The sequence below is a fragment of the Anser brachyrhynchus genome (assembly GCF_964034855.1).
Source record: "Anser brachyrhynchus genome assembly, chromosome: 3".
NCBI classification, from domain to species: domain Eukaryota; kingdom Metazoa; phylum Chordata; class Aves; order Anseriformes; family Anatidae; genus Anser; species Anser brachyrhynchus.
The window spans coordinates 24657599-24684012 of NC_137696.1; the positions used below are offsets into that span (position 1 = coordinate 24657599).

The 26414-nt window shown below is 36.5% G+C and overlaps 1 protein-coding gene across 1 annotated transcript in view; it reads right to left on the bottom strand.

Annotated features, from left to right (window-relative positions):
* The window catches only part of USH2A (usherin), a 419834-nt gene that overhangs the window by 46726 nt on the left and 346694 nt on the right, over positions 1-26414 (bottom strand). The window contains exons 56-61 of the mRNA XM_080585038.1: positions 23573-23680; positions 22857-23040; positions 22049-22206; positions 14838-14996; positions 13485-13647; positions 7273-7627 (exon numbers count right to left, since the gene is read on the bottom strand). Of these exons, the coding sequence (XP_080441164.1) occupies positions 7273-7627; positions 13485-13647; positions 14838-14996; positions 22049-22206; positions 22857-23040; positions 23573-23680 (1127 nt within the window). The remainder of the gene's footprint in view (positions 1-7272; positions 7628-13484; positions 13648-14837; positions 14997-22048; positions 22207-22856; positions 23041-23572; positions 23681-26414) is intronic.

The following is a 26414-nucleotide window of genomic DNA, read 5'->3' on the forward strand; positions in this document are numbered from 1 at the left end:
ATGCCTTAGTTCTGGAGGTTTCACAGTTATAGGGAGGTTCATGCTCCAAACTACATCAGATGCCTGAAGTCAGACATTGTAAATATCCCTCAGAAGACCTAATTACACACGTGTTTCACTTGGCAAAAAGACCTGTGGAATGGGTGAAAACTGGATCCTGCACAAGGAGAAACCCAAGGATAAAATACACCAGATATTTCCAAATAGGGAACTAATTTCTGTGTAGAAAAAATTACCTATTGATCTAGACACTCCGGTCTAGTCAATTGACTTTCTCTGCAGCATAAACTGACTCCAGGAACTTCACGGGCAGCTGATGCTATTTGAGCAGTTTAAAGACCTCTCATGCCCATCAGCACATGGCTCCACAGATTCGCTTTGCAGTTCGTCATCCACCTGATGCACACAACCCTTGGGAAGTGGGACAGGTTAAACTCCAATCTGATACTAAATGTAGTCACTGAAAAACATGTTAGTAACTCGAATGACCCAGAATCAGTTCTAAAATTAAGGTTAAAAACAACGACAACAAAAAGAATATCCCTTATATCATGAAGAAAATGAAGAAACTTTTGATTATTTTTGGGGGGAATTGAAGTCTTATTTCACAGAACAGACTGACAAAGAAAAATTCAGTTGTAGCTGAGAGTATGTTTGAAGTAGTAGTGAGAAGAACAGAAAAAGATACAAAGATTGTGAAATAGCTCTAACTTCTGAAAGATCCTATCTTCTGTTTTTTATTGTGTTTAAAAAGTACTGGCACGAAAACACAAGATTGGACAAATCGGTGAAAATTGTCATGAGATGTGGAATCTGTCAGCTGTGGATTACTAATAAAAATCTACTTCGGTTTGGTATTTGAGTCACATTAGTCATAAATCACGTGGACTGTGTGATTAGGCATGGACAAACACAATCTTACCAGGTTTTACTTCTGGTCCAAAAATTTTTTCAAAGGGTAAAGTTAGGTTAACTTAATGTTGCACACTGAATTAGGGAGAAAATATTGAAGAAAAACTATAATGAAATAAAATCCCTTGCTGTAACCTTCACTAATTCCAACCACCAGTCACCTAACAACATATTAAGACCTCACAGATGCCAGATAAACCTTTCCCTACTGCCCCGCATCCTAATTCACAAGGATTCTTTAATTCTTGGCAGAGCTCCACCAGGGTCTAAAGTTATGTTTCTGTGGCTGCTGAAAGCATCCAGGGAGTCACTGAAGTGGCCTTGGTTACAGCAACGATGGTATAAATAGAAGTGGCTGGAGCCTCTCTCCCTGTTCTCATCCAGTTCTATTACCATGGTACTTCAAAATCAGTGAAGTTGTGCAACAATCCCTTTCATCCTTTCTGCTCTAATTAGGCAATTCTACATGTCTGTCTTGATAGGTGCGGCTTACTGAAGCACTTAATCAGTTTCTGGAGGGGCATCATAGTGCCAATCCAAATGCTTATTTAAACAGAGCTGTAGTGCCAAAACCAGCATATTCTGCAGCAGCATGGAAACAACAGAATCTGTGAGACACAGATTGCCTCGCACACTTTTTTTTTTTTTTTTTATCAGCCTTCAACGTGAAGGAGCACTTGTCCTGTATTCATCCTGTGCAAGCTTAACAGACGTTAGTCTAGAGACTAAAGCACAGGAAGCATTTTATATTATTGCGCTTTCCTGGCAAATAAAACAATTACAGCAGTTCCAGTACAAGCCCTTCCTGAAACTGTGCTAACGAGGCTCTGAGTCTTAAAAACTGCATTTAAATCAAATGATTCATTTGCAAACCCATCACATACAGCACACACGTGGTAGGTGTGGGTCATTTCATTGGAATTAGAAAGCAAATGTCTCTATACATGAGAGGTCACCAGTTGTTGTAAGTTAAAATCTTTCCCAATGTTAGGCATAATTAAAATACTCTAACAATGGTTTCAGTAATTTAAACATTGCAGTATTGTTGTAATATTTTTCTAGGCTTCAAGAGTTCACAATTGTTTGGTCCAATCAAATCTGGGAACACTGGAGAAGTTATCACCCATCAAGGTAATTACTTTCAAGTTGAAATAATTACTCCATCAATGTTAATGGTCTTTCAACTTCAATAAAGCACTCACCTGCCGATAATCACAGCTAACCTCTTGCTCTCATGCAATTCCCTCTCTATTTAGCGGGTTATATTACAGCCGTTAGAGTGGTCACTTGTCCTGAACAGCTGCTGAATTTCACTTTGATCGGCTGTGAACCATAAAAAAATTAGTCATCTGTGTATGATTTCCCCCTAACCCAGAAGCCCTTGCATAGCTAAGGATCTGATCTTTTGGCTGTAGGAGGGCACTGCTGGAGCAGCCATCTTGTTTCTAGTTGGGGATACTTTCCACTCACTAACAGCAGCACAGGAGCCTAATTAACTTTTGCCCTCCACTGCCATTTACAGCTTTCATTCTTTGCTAAGTAGCACATATTCGGAATTTATGGCTTGTGCAGGGATTCCTCCATTTACTCTCCTCTTGTTTTCTTACAGTGCAGTCCAATTCCCAGGTATCTGAAACAGGAATGTATAAAAAAGTTTTACCGGTCTCTCTCTTCAGCATATTTTTCTAGTGCCTATGGTCTACATTCCCTCTTCTATAAGGAAGTTTTCATGTACAGTCCTGCATATTGCACTTCTGAATAATGCCATGTACAAGGAAGTTAATAACCACGTAGTATGTCACATCCAGTGTTGCCAAATGCTTATTGGTCTACTAGAGGATACAGAAATGAAAGATCACACACAGAAGTATTAAGTATTTCTGAATGTGATGAATAGAATTGAGCTAACTCTGGATGCAACATTGCAGAGATCTGTAAAATCCTGCATAAGGGCCTTGTGTATATGGCAGTATTGGCCACTTACGATTATTTCCAATATAATATATGTTATATAGAGCTTTACAGTAAGCGGTCATTATTTTGTTAATTTTTTATTCTGGTTAAATATTTAATATACAAATTATTGTTTGGTTATTAAAGCAAAATCATGCAAGCCAAAGCCTTATTCTCCTACCAAGGCCTCTATTATTATTGCTATTCTGCAATATGTCTACAGATTTGCCTACCAGAGATGAAGCATCTGCCAAGAGAAGCTTGGCCAGTGTAGTTATATACCATCTCCCCAAATAATGTAAGGTAAGCCAACATATGTTCTCAACTGTTAGCATAGCTGCATCCAAACCAAGGGCTTTGCTGGTGCAGTGATATCAGCTAAGAGACATATTAATTTTTTACACCCTAAGCTGACTTAGGTATGCCAAAAAAGCCTGGTAGGATAAATTTGGCACGAGGGCTTCATATTGCAAAACACACTGTGAGTAGACTAGTGCTTCCAGGTAGGCAGAGATGTAAGATTTTCAAGGAATAAGGCCTGTAATGCACACACCTCTCTCTTGCATCCTGTAACAAGCACACTGTACTCTTCATCACACACTGCTGAGGCAGGCTTGACACACAAAAGCCTTAATTCTACATAACAACAGGGAGCACTGCTGAACCCAGGCAGGGTTTTTCTGTACAACCCTTACCTCTGGGTGCTTTTTGCTTACTCTTCTCCTTCTCCAAGCGTTCAAACAGCTCCACATTCTTACATTTTTACTCATCTTCTTGGCTTGTTTGAATTCTCCTGCTCATGGTAAGCAACCAAATACTTGATACAATTGTCATGGGAGAGACAGCATTACCTATCTACTATATATCTACCAAGGAAAAGTCCAAACATTTTAACCTCACAGCAACATTTGACATACAACAGTTAAACAGCTCTGATGCTTTGCTGCCATTTGCTGGTACTGGCTTTACAATGAAATCAGCTGTGGGTGCTACATTGACAAACTTAAGTCCTATGCTCAGAAGAGGGAAATGTCTGCTTTGACAATCTAGTCATTTTTTGCAGGGTTCTGTAAACGAGAATTTACTGTCAATCCATTCCCCTGTAAACACATCTGGCTTACATTAGCGTTGTCAACAAGGCACTAAATATCATTTTCCCTCTAGAGGGTTAAAATGTATCAGGAAGACACTGTGGAAGCAGCTTGCACTACTGTAACCAGTCTTGACTTGACTTCATTCTGCAAATAAACCAGAATGTCAGTTTAACTTGCTGTCACAGACCATCCGTCACTACACTCCTGGCCAAGCAAGCTAGGGAGATGGGTGACACCACTCTTTAACTGCAAACCATCAAAATGGCTCATGTGTACATCATCTGCTGCTTACGCTGCAGGGAGATCTTCCTTTGTATGAGTGGCAGCAGCTTTTACTCTCAGAACGGAGTTCTCATTTTTATCTCCATAGGCAGTGCAAAATTTCAAGGGATCAGTGATTACCTTATGGTACTGGACAGCCATAACTTCGACACATTAATTCAAATACAGATTAATGCACCTTCAATGGAGAGTGAAAAGCTACATTTTGGGAAGGTAGACTGGGTAAGTCTGTCAAACAGTTTGAAAACCCAGAAGATGCTTCTCATTTGGCTTTTGAAATGGATGGAAAAGAAGCTGCCACATTAGAACAGTCTGCAGTGGCAATTGCAAGCCCTTAATCTGAATCCTGCAGTGCCACCAGGATTGTATTTATACTTTGGATTTTGGGCAAGCATTATGTCCTGTGTCAGGCAACGGGGCTGTAACCAACGAGAGCAAGGGTGGGATCGGCTACCGTGATTCTAGCACTGCTTTTTCTCTGGAATAATCTAATGGGATAAGAATGGAGTCTAACAGATTAAATAAAGGACCGAACTCATTGCTCACTTAATACTTTAAGTCTTGCTTGTAACATGCAAGCTTGTGTGAGAGAATGACTAATGGCGTATCCCACGAGGGAGCTCCAATAGAGATGCTTTAAGAGATTAAATGATTTAGCTTAGTACCCCCTGAAAGCTATATTTTAAAGGGGCAGAAGTTTAATCATTGGAATGCTAGTTCCTTCAATAAAATTACATTTTAATTAAAGTGTCTCATTCACAAAGCTACAGTTAAGGGTATATCAGCAATTTCAAGATAAAACTCTATTTTAAAGGGGCTATAACTTTGAAAGTTGCTGTCCAGGTTTTCTCTTGTTAGGATAATTGACCTGACCTCCAAAAGATATCTTTGATAACAGAACTCCTTGCACTCTATGTCAATAACTTTGATTCAAAGCTTTAGCTGTTCCGTTAGATTCAGAACAGAAGAGGGAGGATTCAGATCTCAGCTCCTTGGTATAAATTGGCAACAACTCTGTTGAGTTAGTATAGTTACAACAGCTTAAAGTGAGTGCAACTGATGGAAGGGCTGTGCAGAAAGATGTCTCCCCAAATGGTAATATAATGTTTAAAAATAAAAGAGCATAGCAAAAACTAATAATCAATAAACAGTCATGACAAAGAAGAGTATGAAAAACATGCAAGTCAGCTTCACTGCAGCACTAGTAGAACAGACATACATACGCTGCCAGAATGACATTTTGATTCAGGATAGCGTTTGGGGAAAATAAAGGATTTTGGAGTCAGGAAAATACTAATTCAGTAAATAATAGCTTGTTAATTTAAAAGGCCTTTAACTGATGCTGTTAAAGAAACACAATGTGGCAACATTATTTAAAAGGCCATTTTGGTAGGTTTTATTACCCACAACACAACCATCTTGGACATTTTCTGTTGTTGTTGGCATGCTTAGAAGGCACTGCAATGCATGACTAGCCAGGTCAATTCTGATGCTCAGCAACACACTGCATGCTGCTGAAGCAGAGTATAAGTAGAAGCCCTGTCATTTAAAATTTTAGGTGTTCCACCACAGTTATGGCTGTGCTTTTTTCTCTCTCTCTCTTTTTTTTTTTTTTTTTCTTAAACAAAGGAGCAAAATACAACCATCCTACTGAAATTCAATACCTTTAGAATTCCAATCTACTTTAAAAGCTAGCATACCATATAACGGAAATACAATTTCAGGCTTTCAGAAGCCAAAAGTACATAATCTATCATTCAGTTCAGAACCTGTGTTTTTGTTTGTTTGTTTGTTTTTTGTTGTTATTATTTTTTTTTCCAGATGAACAGATTATAAACTTAATCCATTTAGGTATCCAAGAAGCTAGACACTAAACTGTTTTGGAACTGTATGACCACAAAAGTACATAAGATTCCTGAGTTGGAAACTTCTCCCACATTTCCATGTCAAGATTTGTCTAAGGAAGTTACGTCAAGGTTACTACTGGGTATTCCAGAGAATGTTCTTTAGGATCCTACATGAATGACAAACAGAACACTATTTAATATTCTTAATTGGTTAGTTAGGAATTTAGAGGAGTTCCAGAATTATCCAATGTTAACATGGCCTATGTATTTCATTTAGGCAAAATTCTAGGTTTATGGAGTTGAGGTGGCACTGCTGTGGAAACCCAACCTTATTACAACCACCTGAAACACCTTCTAAAAACTGTTTTCGGGAGGATGCCAAATACAGTAGCTATCCTCATATACAGCACTGCAGTTCTATTCCCTCTCTATATGCTGTCTTTCTGTAGAAGGGCTAGGATGTAATATATAGATGGGACGAGTAGTGGTAACTGCACTAACTACAACCAATTCTGTCACCGATTTGCATCATGTTAGTCAGTTCACGGAACCACCTGCCCTGTCTATCCATCCACATACTGAATAGGAATGTTATATTTATGGATGGTCATGTTTGTAAAGTCCGTTGAAGGGAAAGGTATCTTAACAGTGCAAAGTAATGTTTTATTGTATGTAAGCGTAATCAAAGTAAAAGTAGATCTGCTTATATTACTAACGAATTATGAGGGGAATCTTTACAAAAGTGTATTCATGCAAATGCTTTGCATTTATAAACTATTTAATTACTAATGAATTCATTCAATTTATGATTCCAACTGAATTACAAAACTAACATTAGATACAAGCAGAGCAGATTTTGCTCTTCTTTGTGCAGATTTCGTGAAACTATTTTGACAATCAGACAAAGTATTCTCAGAGCAAGGCAGACAAAGTTAAATACACGCATTCCTCAAGACATGACCTATTTATGTTTTTGAGCAATTGACCTGCATCTACCAAGGAATATATATTAATGTGAACTGTTTCAGTCTTCACTGGGCTAAATCCAAAATTTAAACCAAAAACCTACTACCAATTGGGAAAACCCACTTTCTAAATCTGTGTTAAATGAGATTTTAAAAATACCACAAAGATCAAAGCAGCATAAAAACAACCAAAACCTGGTTTTGTTGTATAGTTCTTACCATCACAGTTAGTGCAGTAACAGCCGGGATGCTCAATGTTGGATCGCTGTGCTTTTCTTGATAAACTACTCGATACAGAGATATAACACCATTGGGAGAAACAGGCTGGGTCCAGTTCAAACGCACTGAGTATGGACTTGTTGCTTGTGCCCCAGGGGCTCCCATGCCCCACGGGGAAGTCTCCAGAGTTTGGGTTGAGGCCCACAGGCTGTCCACTGACCCCACAGCATTTTGAGCTCTAACACGATACTCATAGAGAGTAAAAGGCTGTAGAGCATCGGATGCATCAACAAATTCCAAAGCTCCTTCAGTCCAAATGAACAAAAGCAACTCTTCTTGACTGCCCACAGGACGTCTGAAATGAAATCAAAAAAAATCAGTCACATGGTAATGGATCCTGGAGATCTAAGTTCAGCTTGCAACTCACAAAAGTACAGAACATATTCCTATACATTACACACTCATGAGGTACTACCTATATGTCTTTGTGCCTTAAATGTATTTCTGTGAACCTGTGTCAGTTGCTTGAGTAGTGAAGAAGAGACTTTCAGGCAATTATTTAATCGTTATTCATCTAGGAGAATACGATAAAACACTGCAAACAGGTGTGCTGTCACACTCCATAGTATCAGATTTGCAATATAATACCACATTGTTCTTTCAGGATAGAACACATCAGCTATGAGAATTTCAAAATTTAGAACATGAAATTTGAAATCCATTTTTAGTTGTTAAAATAATGACTTGAATTGCAATATGGCTGCAAGTTTTCAACATTTCTGAAAATCAAGCTATTTATGGAGATATTCATCTGAGTATCCCTCATTTACAGAAAATTAGCACAAATGTAAAAGAAAAACGTTACCTAGTGAACAAGGGATAAATATTCTAACATGGCCTCAAAACCAAAGCTGCCCACTTTTTTATTCTAGTCTGTTCACAATAAGCATCCCATTTGTTCTTGCAAATGGAATAAGTAATCCCTTGTGCATAAACTCAGCAGAATTTGCAGCTATACCAGAAAAACTCATTAAAATATCACAAGGAGTGCTTTTTATAATAAACTGTATTTTTTCCAGTGGTGTTTTTGTTTCAAAAATACAAACTTACACAAAAATACAAACTTAGATATATAAAGACAATTCATTGTATAGGCTTTTCGCACATATAGATTTTTATTTTAATATTTATACTTTATGTATATACATGTATGTATACATACACACACACATACACGTATAGCATCCATTCCTACTACATGTCTGCTAGTTTAGGACCTGGAGCTATTCTGAGTATCAGAGGAGATTACAGATGAGTCTCACCCCCTTTCTAATGTGGCCCCTTCTAATATATAATTTACAACAGATGTAAAAAGGAAAGCACTCATCTTCAAAAGAGTTATCAAATCAATTCTTTCACTTGGCATAAAAATGTTTGTGTGAAATTAAGTTGGTTACATTTAAACACTGTGATAAATCTCGGTGACGGTTGTGCTTTATTGCACATGAATTTAAGTATTTTCCCTACTCTTCACAAGAACCTTGGCATTTGCAGAAAGTAAAAGCACTTTCACCCTCCTTGCCAACAACAAAAAACAAATTACATTATCTGCCACTTTTATTGCAAGTAGGGCAAATTCACAGAAGTAAAATTAGTTTGTCTGACTACCAGGTGTCATCATCACTACACACACAGAGAAGCTGAAGAACATTTTTTTGGCAAGAGAAAATCTGCATATTGCAGAATTTTGTTTTTTTATTTTGTTAGATCAATCCCAGCATTACTTGAAAAATACAAAAATGCAATGTATTTTTTTTTTAAATAGACAATCTTAGCTTTGTAATAAAACACACTCAGGTACTTAAATGCAAACATAAAGAATATAAAGAATGCATGTGTGTACAAAGCTGTTTATTCATCTTTTGTCTGTATACATATATAAGGCATGTATGAGCACATTATTTTCTTACATGAAATGAAAGAACTTTAGCCAAACTCTGAGATAAGCAGGCTATATGGGCACTGTGTAGTTTAAATTGTTAACACATTTTTGAAAACACAAGTGTTTTGAGGTAAAATGTCTCTAGAGTAGTAAACCAGGCAAATTATAAGATATGTTGATACTGAGGACTGGTTGGCAGAACTGGGTGAATAATGGCAGGTAGAACTGGAAGGAAACATTCCCGACCAATTCTCTCTTGCAACAAAATGTAATAGATGTCTGGAAGTGTGGGCATACAAAATCTCCTTTTGATCCTCAAATTCCATCAGATATTTTTAGTACAAGCCCTCTGCAGAACTATTGCTTGGATCTTGTTCAATGACTTAGCGCAAGACACACAATTCCAAAAGATGAATCACTACTATGCCTTTTTCATGCACCTAAATACATAGTCTTCTCCCTATGTGCTCAAAAACATGCCTAAAGATCTCTGCTGATAAGTGAATAGAGAATATATTACAGCACAATAAAGTTTCATGTAATATCTGTCTTGTCTGGCCAAGCACTATGACCCTTAAATGAACACATACATTTATGTTTTATAAATTCTACAAATTCTGTGATAAACAGTTTTTTCACACTGGAAGATCAAATATGCTACCAACAGTAAGCTCATCCACAAGCAAAGCTTTACAATGTAGTCTGGCTAAGTATTTAGATCTTATTACTGCTGAATATTTAATGAATGAAACTTATGGTTAGGTAAATGGTTCCATCTGTGATGCTGACAAACAGAATATCTTCATGTATGAATAAACTTTGAACAGAAGTGGTTGAACAGTCTGTAATCATTTCAATCGTCTTAAGATTTAAGATTCAACTGCTCATTTAACTGGAAGTGTTTCTTATGTACAATGAGCTGCAAAGGAGAATAACATTTCCAAGAGCTAGAAGCTGCCTCTTAATCTGCATAGTCTGATTTGCTGCTTACATTCATTTTGAAGATGCTCAGATACAGTTATTTTTATAAGGGCAAATTCTCCCTGCCCCGCTGCCAATTGGAGCCAGATGATATAAAGAGAACATAATGTTCTTTGTGACAGATGACTATAGAGCTGTATGCAGAGGACTGCAACACTAACTGAAACTCTCACCACTCAGTTTCCTTATGTGGAGGAAGACTCAGTGAATCCCTGAGGTCTTGGAGGTCAACTTCTCCATGTGTTTATCTTTCAGCATGAATACAAAAGTACTGGTTTTTGTGGTGCCTGCTATTCCTGGGGTAAAACATTCTCTAATGATTTTGTGGGGAAAAAATGCAGCAGCATCAGCAATGTACCACCTTCACCTTCACCGTCTCCCCCAGCTTCATATCCAACTAAACAAAGCAAGCTTCACTTGCCTTTTGGTTACAACCCCAATCTATACACACATCTATACTATGTGATTTGTATATTTTTCTCTTTTTCCTTTTTTTTTTTCTCCCTATTTACAAGCATTGATATAAAAAAATGTACCAAAGGAAATTGAGACTACTGCATAAAAGATGCTAGTTTAGATTAGGTATTACATCAATTACAGGTATAAATAAAATCCTTCATGAGTTTTTATACCCATTGACATATCCATCCATAAGGATTTTTATATTAAACCATCTACTAATATGTATGCCTTGGAAGCTGTCTTTGGTGTAGCTCATGGTAATGGTATAAGGGTAAGCAATTAAGTCATCATAAAGAATCAATCTAGAAGCCTCTGCACTGCAAGTCAGAACAGTTAACAGCCATGGAGACATCTCCTGTGTCTTAAATTGCCTGTTGATTTTTTTCTGCTACATTTTCACCATCAGGATTGCTCAGCTAATGAGAGCTGCATTACAATCTCACACACTTGTACTAAATAACATAATCTTGCTGAGCATGATGTAGACACTGGCAAAAATTCAGACTCCCTTAAGCCAGATATGAACCCAAATCCTTATAATTTTACAGGAAATATTAAGAGTCATCTTGTGCATCTTATACAGTGCATACTGATCGTCAATAGAGAACAGTTCCATTAGCTGATGTGACGTATATCTTATTAAAATACAGCAAGAAATAAATGATCTATTTCCATAATATTATTTTTTCTGGGGTAGCAATTTCTCTGTTTGCCACAAGGATGTTATGTAATGATGAATGGGAAGAGAAGTAGATTAGGTGATTGTCTCATGAACCACATCTTTTCTCATTCACAATTTCTTCTAAGTTGTGGTTCTTGCTGCAAAAGTTTAAAAGCCTCAGATCTGTGTTTAATACTGTTATATGAATCAAAAATAAAATGTCACCATCTCTTTTATCACAAACTAACATTTTAATTTCTAGTTTCTGACAAAATGTCTGCGAACTTGTCAGTGTTTTTATTAATTCGAGTAGCAAGAATGAGTCTTGACATTTTAATGCAAGGATCTGCACCCACACTAGCTCCCCAAACATTCTAGGTTTTGAGTCAAATGAATTTATTTTTGCAGTGATGCAGTAAGGAAAAGGCACATGATGAAGAAGAAATTACATGCCATAACCTCCCATGGAAATACTGCAGTTTTGCTGCTACAACAATGTAAGGCTATGTGTGGCTACAAAATGAAAAAGAACTATGTGCTTACATCCCATTTCTGATTTTTTTTTCAGCTATCTGAGAAAGATTTGATATTGTTGTTGTCTAAGCACATTTAAACTTCAGCTGAAATAACTGCCAAGTGATTCATGCCTATGTAGGTGAATATAACGATTGTATCTGGAGCCCCAGTGCGCCATTTTCATTTCACTTTAAATAAAAAACAAAATGTATCTATGTCAGTCAGTGCCCTTCTGCTGTACTCAGAGGTATCAAACAGGCTACAATTATGATTGTGAAGTGATTGTGTCACATTGGAGGAAGGTTTATTGCTTTTGAGTCTGCTAGGCAGTAACACATTCTGTTTCATATTACTCTTTATATCATTGTTTGGCTGTGACTAGAATAATCAAATGCCATCAAATGCTGTCAAATTCAATTTACAGTATTTTTCATTGAAGCAGGCTTTCTGCATTATATTTCCTGTTTTCCCATTCTATGGCTGCCATGGAATAGCAGCAGTAATCATCAGCTTTATTTACAAAACCAACAGAGTGAAGACATGTCCTAGGCTATAACGTACACTTTATTTCTCTTTATAAAGGGGAGGAACTTGGTATTTTTTGATGAGACAATTAAAAAAGAGCAAAGAAAAGGGTATTTCAAAAGAGTAGGAATTTTTAGAGACTACTGTGCTTAACGCAAAAGTGAATTTATATTAATTATCACTGCTGATTCAAAATGTAATTTGTTTCCCTGTCTTCTCAGTCAGAGCTCTAATATAATAAAATGTCCCAAATTCTGTGTGGGAGGCCAGGTTCAGCCCAGCATGCGTTTGCTACACATGTTTATAGTTGGAAAAAAAAAACAGGAAATTTAGAGTTTAAATCCCTTTCTAACACGTGGCTTGAGTTTTATGTCCTCTGACTTTCTGAAGCTATTCAGGAAGCTTCATATACCCTTCAGCAAGCTTTTAAAGAATCAATGGGCACAGTAGATGTCAGTGCTCTGCTACTTTGATACTTCCCTAAACACAAATATCTATATAGAAAAATCTTCACACAGAGTTTATGAAGCCCCTCAAAGGGAGTGAGGATGTGTCAGTCAACCACCTAGACAGGGCAGCTGAGTTCAAACACCAAGGAACATAAATAGCTATAATTTAACTGGAAGATTTCATAGAATGAAACTGTACTATAATCACACTCCAGATTACTTTCTCATAGACAGGAACATAATTCCTCTTAGAAAATTGTTTTGGGTTAGGAACTCAGAAACCGCGTTAGGGTTTGAAAATCTCAACAATAGTGAATTACTCATGCTTCCTTTCCAAATTTCTCAATTGCCTATCAGAGAGGATTGAAGAAGGTACCTAGTGGTCTATGTAAACACCCACAATGAGCATTTATCTTTCAATTATTGCCTGTTTCTTTGATTTTTTAAAAAATGTATTTTCACCTGCTTTTTGTTATTGTAGAGTATGATTCTTGTCTCAGCTCTCATTCTCAACTTGTCCATCCATACATCAGCATCTTGCCTTAGCATTTGAAAGGCAAGAAACAAGACAAACTTTACCATATACTTCTACATTTTTTCACCTCCTAATATATCAAGGAATAAAGAAATTAACAGTTCAATATGGCTACAGAATCTGAGGTGATAAAGCATTTACCGGTGAATAAAGTAGTTAGTAATGATGCCATTTGGTTTCTTAGGTGGTGCCCATTTCACTTCTATGAGTGCAGATCCCATTGCTTTAACAATAGGTGGGCTCAATCCGCTAGGAGGTGCTTCAGCAGTTCTTGAATATGTGCGACCACCCACTCCACACCCACCTACAAAAAGAGGTTTGCTTAGAGATAAGTGTTTCTTCCTCGACAAAAAAAAAAAAAAAAGTAATTTTAAAAATTGAACGCACAAGGAAAAAATGGAAATGAAAGAAAATAATAACAAGAAAATAATGGAAAGCACAAGAAAATAATGGAAATATTCCAAATGGAATATACAAAGGCTACATTTACTGGATGAAAACAATAAATCACCAAAGAAAGTAAAAACCAAGAGAATGCTTCATGATCTGTAATAAAACAAAACACAAAATATATTAAAATATTCACTGGTTACGGAACCTTTTCCATGACAAATTATTTAAATGTCCTTTCAAGCTGTCTGTCTAATCACAACTGTTACACTGTCCTCACAAAACTCTTGGGGATCTCATAATGGTATTTACAACGTGCAAGAATGTCCGTAGGCCAATAAGTTAAGTATCAGTACAAAAGGCTTAAAATAATAAAAAAAATGGAGAAATTTGAGAAGGAGCCAATTTGGATTTCACTGACATGCTAGGATGACAGTGACAGAATTGGCTTTTTTCATCCATTAGCATAAACTTTTCTTTGAGATGGAGTTCAGGACTGAGCATTTCTAAAGTAAGCTACCAGAAATAACAGATAGTACAGTGAAAGCTGATGAATGTCAAGTCAAGAAGCTCCCAATGAAATGGTGCCTCATTTCATTATTACTCATTTAAATAAATGCAACTCCATCAGTGACTTTGTTATGACTTTCACCAGTGCAGGTCAGAACAGAATTGGTTTAAAGGTATCAGTTTAGAAAGATTTCAGTAGGATTTTGAGAATTTCTACTAAGTTTAAGGAATTTTGTCATCTTTGGGCTCTTCTCTAGTGTCTTTGTGATTACTACTTCTTCCAGATGAACAGCTACAGAACCCATTTTTTTCTGTATGCATATTTTCAATAATTGTTAAGCTATTGCGAATAGCTTTTAATAAAAAGGTACATATTACCTAAAATACATTTTTAAAATCTCCATTTAAAATATTCATGATGTAACATGGAAAAATATTTAATGCTTCATTCAATGCTAGGCTTTCTTTTCACTAGGTAAACATTTCACTCTGATGGAGAAATATTATTTTATCTGTTTTCATGAGTTGAATCTATCTGGCAAATCTACATTTTTTTTCCAGTCATAGAGGTGAGCCTTTCAAAAAAACTCTTACCATTCTGGCATGCTTGCAGTCTTATCTCATACAGGGTATAGGGATCTAGGCCATCCACAGAAGCAAAATCTGCCTGACCTGCTGGCTTCACTAGCAGAGTGGGGCTGCTTGCATTTAGTAAGATGTTGTATTCCAAAGGCGTACTGACAGCAAATACCCCTGTTGTGAAACAAAGAAAAACCAGTGATTATCTGAAATACTAACACCAGTGCACAACAACTTCAAAGAGACATTCATCATATGCAATTTTACATGTAAGCCCCTCTGGAGGTTTTGCCTACTGCCTCTTTTGGAAACTAAAACCACTTAAATATAAACTGGAAAAGATCCACCTGCAGATTTTAACTGGAAGATGGACATTACAGTTCATAGTTAAAAATCAAAATTCAATTCAGTCAATGCAAGTGTTGCAATTGCTACTTCTGGGAAGAGGAGTGACCTTATAATTGGGAATCAGGCAGCTTTTATTTCCTTATTTTGAAGAGCTAACAGCTACTAAGCACCACTTTTGGAGTGTCGAGTCATATGATCAAAGTGAATTGCCTCCATTTAGCAAATTATCCCTTGTTAGCCCAGCAGCAGTACCTGAGTGTAGGTGCTTAGCCTACTCTACTAGAAAAGTACAGTACACTAACCAACAAACGTATCATTTCATCTGATATAAAACAAACTATTAGTTTTTAGTTTTTGTTGAAGAGAAATGAAACTGATTTTTCCTGTCTCGTTAAAATTCAAACATTTTTTCCACTCTATTCATCTTCCTATGCTGTCAATTCTTTGTTTTCCAGTTCTGTTGAGAAGCTGAAAAATTTAATATTTCAAGAGAACAAACTAAGCCATACACCATCACTTCAGAACAACTGGCAGAAGTTCCTGCATCTTCTCATGTTTCTTTCTGCATAGCTTCTCAATGTTTTCTTGTTTGTTTGTTTTTGTTTGTTTGGCTGGTTGTTGTTGTTTTCAAAGGGTGTGCAGAGAAGAGCTACATTAGGCTGCAGCTCTTTGTATCTCTGTATCCTTGGATTCCAGACCCATCAATATTCAAAGTCAAAAAGCCTCCAGCTACTATCTAAATGAGACTCTTTTCCTTACTGGTGTCTTTGGGTGAAAGAAGAATCCAGGGTACATGAACAAAATATAATAGCAGTTATTTTCCAGTAATTAGGACATGGGCTGTGGGCTTTTTATTGTCTCTCTACTACTGTTCTACACAGACAGAAGCAGTTTCATAAAACCAAGAGAATAACCAATGAAGAGTTTGTCAGTTAAGTGTATTTCCTTCATTCTGCAGTCACTTAAGGCATAGCCTTAAGTAAAAACAAAGTACAAAAAGAAGTAGACAAGGTACCTTTCTGAAATGAGTCAAGATGCATCTGATTAGCAAGAGCAAATTGTTCTTTCAACGCAGTACCTACTTTGGATGTCACAGAGATGTCTTTGTGATTGCACCAAGAACCAGATGCCTTTAAGCAGTTCTGAGACTCGTCCAGATCTTGAGCAACTTTGTTTGTTAATTTGGAAAACAAGTCTCTTCTTTCTTGTAATCGTGGCTTTGGTGCTTTTCTGATAAAGTATATAGGTTGATACTATCACCCTGAAGCTAATAATGCAATTTTTTCCACTGTTATGAATATGCACATTAAAAAAAATACAAGAAATTGGAGAGATTTCAAATTTCTTTATGATACTATAAACAACAGATGTACTTTGGAAGATCAGAAAAATCTCTGAAATACCGAGTTTTTACAATTCTCAGAAGAAAAGTGGGACATAAAGATCCCAAAGAAATACGAATATGCTGCCTCACTAGGTGCTAGACAAAGGAAATGCTGTTATACTAAAAAACTGAAAAAATAGCCCTGAACTGGAGGCATGGCTGCAAGCTTATTCAACAGCTCAGTTTACATGAAGAAGATGCTGACATTAACCACTGACAGAGGTAAAGGGAGAAGGAGACAGAAAGTAGAAAAATACCAATTTTTTTTTCTCAGTGTAAAGTTTCAAAGAAAAATAATTAAGAACAGAATAACAGAAATACAGCTTTTTAAGTTGTGCACAAAGGAAAGCTGAGAGGTGATCTTGAAGTATAGTAGATGGCTTCTGCAAGAAAGAAAATTATTTTTTGCTAAGGTAAGGTAAGGTAGCCTTCATCTCCAGTCCTTATGACAGACCAGGTATTTCAGCAAGAAATGTTCACTAACGTATGAAGTGACACATAATTCATATAATTCATTTTTGTGCATCTGATAAGTGCATTTATTCTAGGCAAAATCACCAGAAACCTTAAAAATTCAGAATACCTGAGTTCCCAAGCAAGATTAAGTACAAGCAAGGACAGTTGAATCCAGATGTCAATATGAAGCAAAGGATACCTGTGTCAACATAACTCTTACCTATGTCCGACATTCAGTCCGTATCTCAGCAGAAATACTAAAACAAAAATCTATAATCTTAATCTCCTCCTCCTAAAGGCTGCAAATGTTTAATGAATGATACCAATAATAAATACGTTCAGCAGAAAAAATATTCTGAGAAAGTGAACAGGAAGCTGTAAATAAAACTACATGAAATATTCTAATATTTTTCCACAATTTGATTAAATTAATTGAATGCTAAGATCAAAGGATCACTTTATAATCCGTAAAAATGAAGAAATCCACCCATGGAACACAGAAACATGTCAAAAAAACTTTTTATGTTCCAGAATAGCCTTTAGCATCTGCAGCCAGTCTGAAACGACTACCTTGTGTGCTCTGATGACTGAAGGAAACGAAATGGGCATATTTGTTCAAGTCAGCTGGGAAACCACACGACTTGGTTAGTTCCAGAGTTCATAAATTTATGTCAGAATAAAAGAAACCATAAAAGCACAAGAGAACCAATTTACCCTAAGTGCAAATGGCAGTTTTGTTATTTGGTGTCAAAGTTACCATGAGCACAATGACAACCTGCCATAACACATTTTCATGTTCACTAAAGAACAAGGATTTAGTTGGTTAATATTCCCAGCAATACTCTTTTTCATAATTTACAACAACTAGATGCTGATAGGTTATTTAACATTTATGAAGTTAAGATGTAATCAGAAAATCCCTGATTATCTTTACAAATAAAAAAGTTAAATTATTCCACTTTTTTTTCTCTGTGACTTCATTTCACAGCAGGTGCGCACTCTGCAATGGGACAAGTCAATCAAACTAAACCTTTTTTTCTTTTTTTTTGTGGGCATAGTTGGATAATGTTCAATGGACAATTCTGTGCAAAAACTCTGCAAATTTGGTTTGACTGCTCTGTGCACTTCAAAACTAGTGGAGCTCATAAAATTGAATCTGAAGCACAAGTTGCCTAGATTTGGGGAAAAAAGCCACTGCCTGTTTTACAGACTGGTCAACAAAAATCTCTCTGAAGTCAATTGATGAAAAACTGTTTAATATGATGTGAAACTCCATCACAATTAAAGCAAAATAGCTGAATTGTTTCAGTTAAAGTCAACAAATATTAAAAATAAGAATGATAACTCTATTTTTTTTTAAAACAGGAGAATAAAGTCTAAAGTAATATTTTATTATTTAATCTCAGACAATAAAAATATGTATTTGGCTTTCTGATATTAAGTATGAAAAATAAACTTTATGTATCCAGGTATCTCATTCTGGTTGTAAGAAGTGTTCCCAACAAGACTTTGAAGACAGTAGCAGATGGAGATGCCGATTACTTTCAAGATGCAGAACTTCGAAAAATTTGGCCTACAATGATGTGGTGTGAACACTAATTTATATTAGAAAACCGAAAGGAGGAAATGTAACATTGCCTTAGCAGAAGTCAGCACAATTTGTCAGACCACCTTCTGAAATAAACACGAAACCAGGTTAGCTGGGGAAGCTAAGAGACAAAGATAAGGGACAAATGTTATTCAAATACCAAGTTTGATCAAAATAGAAATCCAGACATGTTACACAGCCTTTACTCTAAGTGCTAAAGGAAACCAGAGATGGATGAAGTTGATTGTTAAAACATGATGATAGAAGGCATTTTTATTAACATACGAAGGAAATAATGTAGGAGCAGAGGAAAGAATCTTATTTCTTTTGAGCATGTTCTGTTTTCTTGTTATTGCCAGCAACTGAGCATATGCAGGAGAATCAGGCCTCCAGTGAGGACCAATGGGGTTGTCAATGAGTTGAAATGCAGGACAGCTACCTGCCTACCTATCAATAACATTTATGGATATGCCTTGGGAGAATTATTTTTTTTCCCATTCAGCTTTTCTGCTTCTATCCATGGCACTAATAGTTCCACAATAATTGTAACGTATCCTTCAGTAACGTATCAGTGAAATGTACCATACCTTTGAGGTCTGTTCACTGAGGCAATGCAACACAAGATAATGGGATGCCCATTTCAGAAAATAAAGTCCTATTTTCCATAGTGAGTGAGGTGTGTCAAATATTTTCTGAATCCATCACTTTAGCCACTACTTGGCTACCTTGCTATTTAGTTAACTCAGGAGTTGTGAAATGACACATATCTGTAAGTTATAAGATTTAGATACATCACAGATTTTGAAACATTATAATGAAAGCAATCAAAAAGGAAGGTCTTCATAATACAATGCCATTAATTAATACTGAGGGTGAATATTTGATCTAAATTTATTACAGCAGATAAGTAGATAGAATGTCAAAGCATCCCTGATATCCAGAGACAGGAAGACATTATGACCAACCACCCTCTCATCAAAACTTGGCCAATATAAAGCACTTTTTCATGAAGACTGTATCAATTAAAACAACCCTCTTGTCGAGGAGTGAATGACAATCTGTATAATAAAAGCTGCATTCTGTGTTTTAAATGGAAATATGTATTATTTCAATATACCATGTTGGATTCACATACAGAAAAAAATGAGAAAAGGTTACTACATCACACAGTGACATGTGAATTCCAGCAAGCTGGCGATATATGTGGCCTCAGAGGTCTGCATGCACAGGACCTGTTAATGGGCTGTATCTCATACCAGAACACCAGAACCTCCAAAATAAACCTCCACCTGCATGCCCCAAAGTCTTCCTATTGTGAAAAAAACACCAAGAGCGCAAAGGTCTCAGAAAGAACATGAAGCAGGATTATGAACAGTCAGGAACTAATTTCTAGCTTCCACACACAGTGTTTATTTTAGTATCATGAAGTAACATTTCTCTGCTCTTAATATTCCCCATCCCTCTAAGAAAGATCAGCTAGTGGCCCTGGGGCTCTGTGATAAAAACAATAGCATTTTTTTCCTTTCCTGCCTATCCTATCAGGGGCACTGCATAAAGAATCCCTTATTCACACTTAAAGTTTGAAAGCTTAAAATAACAGACACCACAACACAGTGAGAGAGAAAAGGACTGAATCTCCAAATTTCCACAAAAGATAAGCTTTCAGGATGCATCCCAGTACCTGGAAAGAAAGATGTACTTTCCCGTGACTGAGGAGAGCAATTCCTACAGCTGTGTGAATATATCAACCCCTCATCCTCTACAGTAGACTCATAACATCCAACTTCTTCTTCAACCCTCTGATGTTGTGGTTTCAGGAATATAGAAACCTTTGTACACACTATCTTCATTGCAATGTTACCAAATGTACTACACAAAGCCCGACTCTCCTTGCACGTTTGTAACCTGCTATGAGTAACAGGAATTTGAGCAGCCGGAAAAGAAAAGGTCCAGAACAAGAAGGACAATGTTTTCTGGGAAATGCCCCACTCAACACAAGCCTATGCTTTTCTTCCAGTATATTCCTATGTTTTAAATCTATTTATAATGTTGCTGAATATTTTGTATCTTAAATTATATTTATTATCAAAACTATAATACAGCATGAGTCACTTTCCAATAAAACCAATTGTAGATTATATGCCATTCGAATTCACCTGCCTTCTGCTGGGTTCTAAATCCTTCCAGGCAGCAGGGAGAAAAGTTCAATTTAAGATTTTAATCTTTTTCATATATTATATCATTTCTATAATGGATTTTGTGCTTCTGAAAACTAAAAGATTGACAGCTCGGGGTATTATAGATTTATTAATCATTGCTTAAATGGGTAGGGTGAACACTGCTAAGCACTACCACAATACTTGCGATCCAGCACTGAACGCAAAACACCTTTACTAGGTCACTTTATTTTTAATGCCAATTGATGCTACTGTGACTGCTCTGCAAAGTACAAACATCTTAAATAATTAGGAAGAGGTGACATCAAAACTTCCTTGAATTCACTGATAAAACATATATTGTTGCTATTGCAATATGCAAACATCTGAAGTGTCCAAAAACCTGACCTCACTATAACTGAAAAAAACTAATGTCTAGAAACTGGCAAACACCGTGTTGGAGATGAACTACACAAGACAGAAAATGTTTCATTTACATTGCTCTCATTGTCCCACAATAACTATACCATATCATTTTTATCGTATCAGCAAACCACACCAGTCACTTAAGCTGTGATCTCCGTTAACAAAATGGAACACAGTTTCTAACATAAAAAAGATGCTGTTATTCAAATATTCCTGCTTAGCCTACCTCTGTAGCAGGCCAAGACAATCTGGTAATGTTCAGGAGCAAAGGACCAAGAGCTGAAAAATTTCTGGGCCTTTCCTGACCTACAATACTGCAAGGTAATACGTCCACATAACACTAATGTGCTGTGGTGAATAAAACTTATTCCATCAGGTCAAAGCTAGCATGGGATCTCTGTACTATACTCTTAAACCTTTTTTTAAACGAGTTCTAAATTGATTTGTTCAGGACAACTGGACATTTTAGTTGCCAGCATAGTTATCAAGACATCAACAGCGCAAAAGTTTGACAGGTCTCCCTCTCCGTAACTCAGGTTGGTCGGAACAGAAAGGAAAACTCATTTTCAGTGTAATTGTTTTTTTCCCCTTACTACTTGTGCTCAGTAATAGTTTACAAGATCAAATTAATACACGGATTTTTGATTAGCTAATCCTCACAATACCCGTGTCAAGTATATAGGTCAACATTATTAAAATAATGTCTCCGAGAAACGGCAGCTTTAGATACTAGTTATTTAAATCACACCAACACTAAAACCAAATACAAAGAATAAAAAATGAGAATGATTCAGCTGCTTGCCTTAATATACTATTTTTTCTATCCTTTCATTTTGCTACAAAGTACTACATAGAAATATGTTTTTACCTGGTGTGTCCCAAGCTAAAAATATAGAATATGCATCAATTACTGTGACATTATATGGGACATGAATTTTCTCTGGTGTTCCTACTGGTGTTTGTATAACGTATTTATCACTACTGTTGCTGCCGCCCCAGGTGCTGGCTTCCAGCTGGTAAACATATCTGCGCAAACACAAAAAGATCAGTAGACACTATGGTTAGAAGCTTTAAGCATATCGGTAATAGAACATTCCCATTTTCACCAATTTAAAGTGAACAGACTACAAATACTGCATTAGTGAGCACTTTCACCTTTAAGATTTCTTGACATGAGAAAAGTGATTCTTTACCAGAACAATAATTTTTACACTAAAATTTACACTAGCTTACATAAGAAATATTAACCAAAAAATTCCCAAACAAATTCCAGAATGGCCTAATTAAAGTATTAGTAGCTGATGCTTTCATGTCAGTATGTTCAATATGCACAAAAATATAATAAAAGACATTCGGTGCTGTTTAACGTTTAAAGACTTCATTTTTTCTAAGTATATTCCATAAGAAATAAAAAAACTGATCAAGAACAACCATCAAGCAAAGGGGAATATAAAAAGCTTCCCCCTCTTTCAGTCAGTCACAATGACACTCCCCCCCCCCAAAAAAAAAAAAAAGAGAGAGAAGTCAGTTGATTAAGGCTCTCCACCATTGATAGCTTCCTAAAAGTGCACCTTACCAGTTTTCCAATAATTAAGTAATTTACATTTTTGTACGTTTCACAAACACTTATTTTGAACACATTTCACATATCACCAAACTGCTTTAACATGCCTTACCTACTGTTAGGCTGCAGGTTAACATCTGTGAAATTCAGGTCTCTGCTACCACCCAAGAATATCTGTTCTCCATCACGAAATAATTGATACTGAGTAATGAGTCCATTAGGTTTCTTTGGTTCAGTCCAGTAGATTTCCACTTCTGTTGAGCTGACTATGATATGATGAGGTTTTGGCCATACCCCTATTAACATCACAAAGACACTATTTTAATTTTATGACAAACAATGAAAGGTGTTGCACAGTTTGTGCTGTTGCTTTCAGCAATGTAACAAAAGCATAAAACATAGCGAGAGAGGATAAGAGAATTTAACAACACATTCTGAATTTAACCCTCATTAAATGTAACTAACTAGATAAGGTACGTAATAATGGAGAACAAAGCCAAAGGCTACAGCCTTTCTATGCCTAGCTGTCTCTGCATATTTATTTGTGATTTGAAAAATAGACATCTGCTAAATCTAACCTTGCTAACTTAAAGATGAATGTGGAAAAATTGTCACAAAAACAAAGCAGAAGTACAGTGCCAGGCAGTCAGTATAAAGAGCATGTTGAGATCCAAATGCTCTTAGAAAAGAGATGGATTCTCTTGTGTAAATTTATCCATGATAGCTTGATTGATGATTGTGGAGTTTTGCACCTCGTTAAACTATTACAAAATACAAGCCCTTATGACTATGTCTTTACAGGTCTCCAAGAATGCCTTTTCTCCTTACCGTGAGGAGCAGATTGCAAAGTTTGACCTGAAAGTGGCTGGCTGGAAGCACACCCAGCAGATGTACATGCAGTAAGTATGAAGCTGTAGTTAGTATATGGCTGCAGACCTAGAAAGAGCAAACAGAGGTTAGACGAAGGCATTCCCAAAATTCTGTCACTACAAGGAAGTACTGGATTTAAAGGTAAATTTAACTTTTAATATTTTGGGCAAACATAAAATTTTAGTCATTCTTCTTTTACATCTGAATAACATTGTAATAGTGAATTCTTGCTAACTTAGAAATAAATCTACTAGTTAAAATACTTGACAAAATTCAGACTGAATATGCAACTATGTTGCAATGGATCTATGGAAGCCCCTCATATAGACATATCTCAATTAGCTTCAAATCAGTTAACTTAGATACCACTTGTAGCATAGTAACTACAGTCCAGACCTCAACCCATATGAACCTTCTGAGAATTTACTCGGTCTCTTAAGCTGTTTTTTTTTGAAACTACATTTCTGGCTGCACAAAATGGTTAAGACATTGCTGGAAAGTACCTAAACATTCTTGACAAAGACATATTCTCCATAATCACTCAGAGGGTGTTGAGGCACTGGCACAGGTTGCCCAGAGAAGCTGTGGATGCCCCATCCCTGGAGGTGTTCCAAGACCAGGCTGGACGAGGCCCTGGGCAAGTGGATCTAGACGGTGGGGTCCATGCCCATGGCAGACGGGATGGAAACAGATGGTCTTTAAGGTCCCATCGAACCCAAGCTGTTCTATAAATCTATGATAATTGGTGATGGCCAAAGAAATTCAAAGCTTTCCAACAGATAATAACTTGAAAATGTAATTTCTTAGAGCTTTGGAAGTGAACAGCTGAAAACCCTGAAATGTTTTGAACATTTAATACAAATATATTTGCAACAATGAGAAAAGAGAACAATAAACCCTTACTTTAACATGAATTTTCCAACCAAACTGCAAACAAGTCCGAAGACATACTCTGTTCTTGCCCCTTTTCCAACTTCTATTTGTTCAATTTTGTCCCTATTTTTTCCTATTATTTTTTACGAGATTTTGCTATAACTGCTATACAACAGTCAGAAAAAGGGATGATAACCAGGTTCCAAGATACTAATTTTAGTTACCTGTACATTTTTTAAAACTATTTTTTCACCCCAAACCTTCTATGCTTGGCATCCTTGAATGAGACTAAAAGAGAATATCTTGCTTTGAACGTTCCTTGGAAATTTTCAAACATCTATTTGCTTTGTGTCAATGACTTCAGTTTTGACATCAAGTTGCCCACTGGTTAAGAATTGGATTTTAGGACTGCTCATACAAAATGTACCCAAATTTGGCTAAGATACTAAGCTTTAGAAAAGCCATTTGTGCATACCCATTAAATGGTGCTTGCAGTTTTAACAGATCTAAAGATTCAGACCTCCGTATGAGCCTGGCTTGAACACCTCAGAGCTCAGCTTTAACTGCTGACCAGACTGTGGAGGCCCAGGTTACTACATTAGCCTTGGCTGAGGGCACAAGCTGGTCAGAAAATGGGTTTGTGCTATCCCTGTGGCCTCCCTCATTGTGTTTTGCATTCCCACGGACCTTGGGTTTTCTAGGCCTGCCTATAGGTGCCTAACGTCTGCTGAGACAAAAGGATATTTAGCTGCAGACAGGCTTAGAATTAGGCGCATCTACAATGAGATTCCCTGAAGGATTAACCCTACTAAACAGTGCAGAAACTGCAGTACCAGTTTTATTTACAGGAATCTTTTTTTTTTTTTTTTTTTTTTGGTCTGCCTGGAAGAGATGTATCTTGTGCACCAAGTGAGGCAGCAGTCCTACCTACAAATTACTGTTCTATTGTCACACAGACCGTTTCAAGATGCTTATGTGAAAGAGGCTGAATTAGGACTAGACAGGTCAATTCATACATATTATGCAGGTCAATTTGTAATTGCTTGGCTTAGTGACCATACTTTTGATGTAGCTTATGCCTAATTGTAATTACTTCAAGAACAATGCAGTTCTGTGACAAAGTTTGGGAAATATCTCTGTTTATAAACAAATCCTTGCTTACAGTCAGTATGCAGACATTTTAATTAAAACCTATTAGAAAAAAAATAGAAATAAGAAGCAACGATTATGTAGAAAGGTAGAGTAATGAATGGAAGACATGCAGGCTGCTTACAAACTACACAAGACATGAAGGAGAGAAAATAAAGAGATGACTCAGAGGGACAGCCCTGACTGTGACCTAATCATGAACTGGAAAAGAAGAAAAATCATCTGAACACTGGGTATAAAAGTAAGAAGAGAGGAAATGACACTTGCAGACTAGAGAGAGGCAAAGGCATGGAGGGAAGCCAAGTATTTAACATTTCAGGATAGAAAAGATTACTGTGGCAACAAATTACTTGAATTCCCCTAAAGGGAGTCATGTTCACTTTTAAAGGAAACATGCATAATAAAGCAATACTCATTTACAACTACACTTTAAAGAGAAAAATGGGCATTAAAAAAAGAGCACATGGTTTCACTAAATTTATTGGTGGAATTCTGATACCTGAAACCTTTAGTCATACATGGAGCAGTCATGGCAGATTTTTATCTACGTTATTAAACCTCTGCATTACAGACCTTGTCTTAAGTATGCTTTGGAAAGCTCTGTACAAAGCTATGTCTGTGATTGATAATAAAAATAACAGGTAAGATAATTTTGTAACGTAAACAGCATTTTGTTTTTCCAATTTCTCTATGTGATTGTTCACTAGAGGATACTTCACCCCTCCTTTTTCTTTTTTTTTTTTATTTGGTCTACTATTTAGTTGTTTTAGCCTTAGAA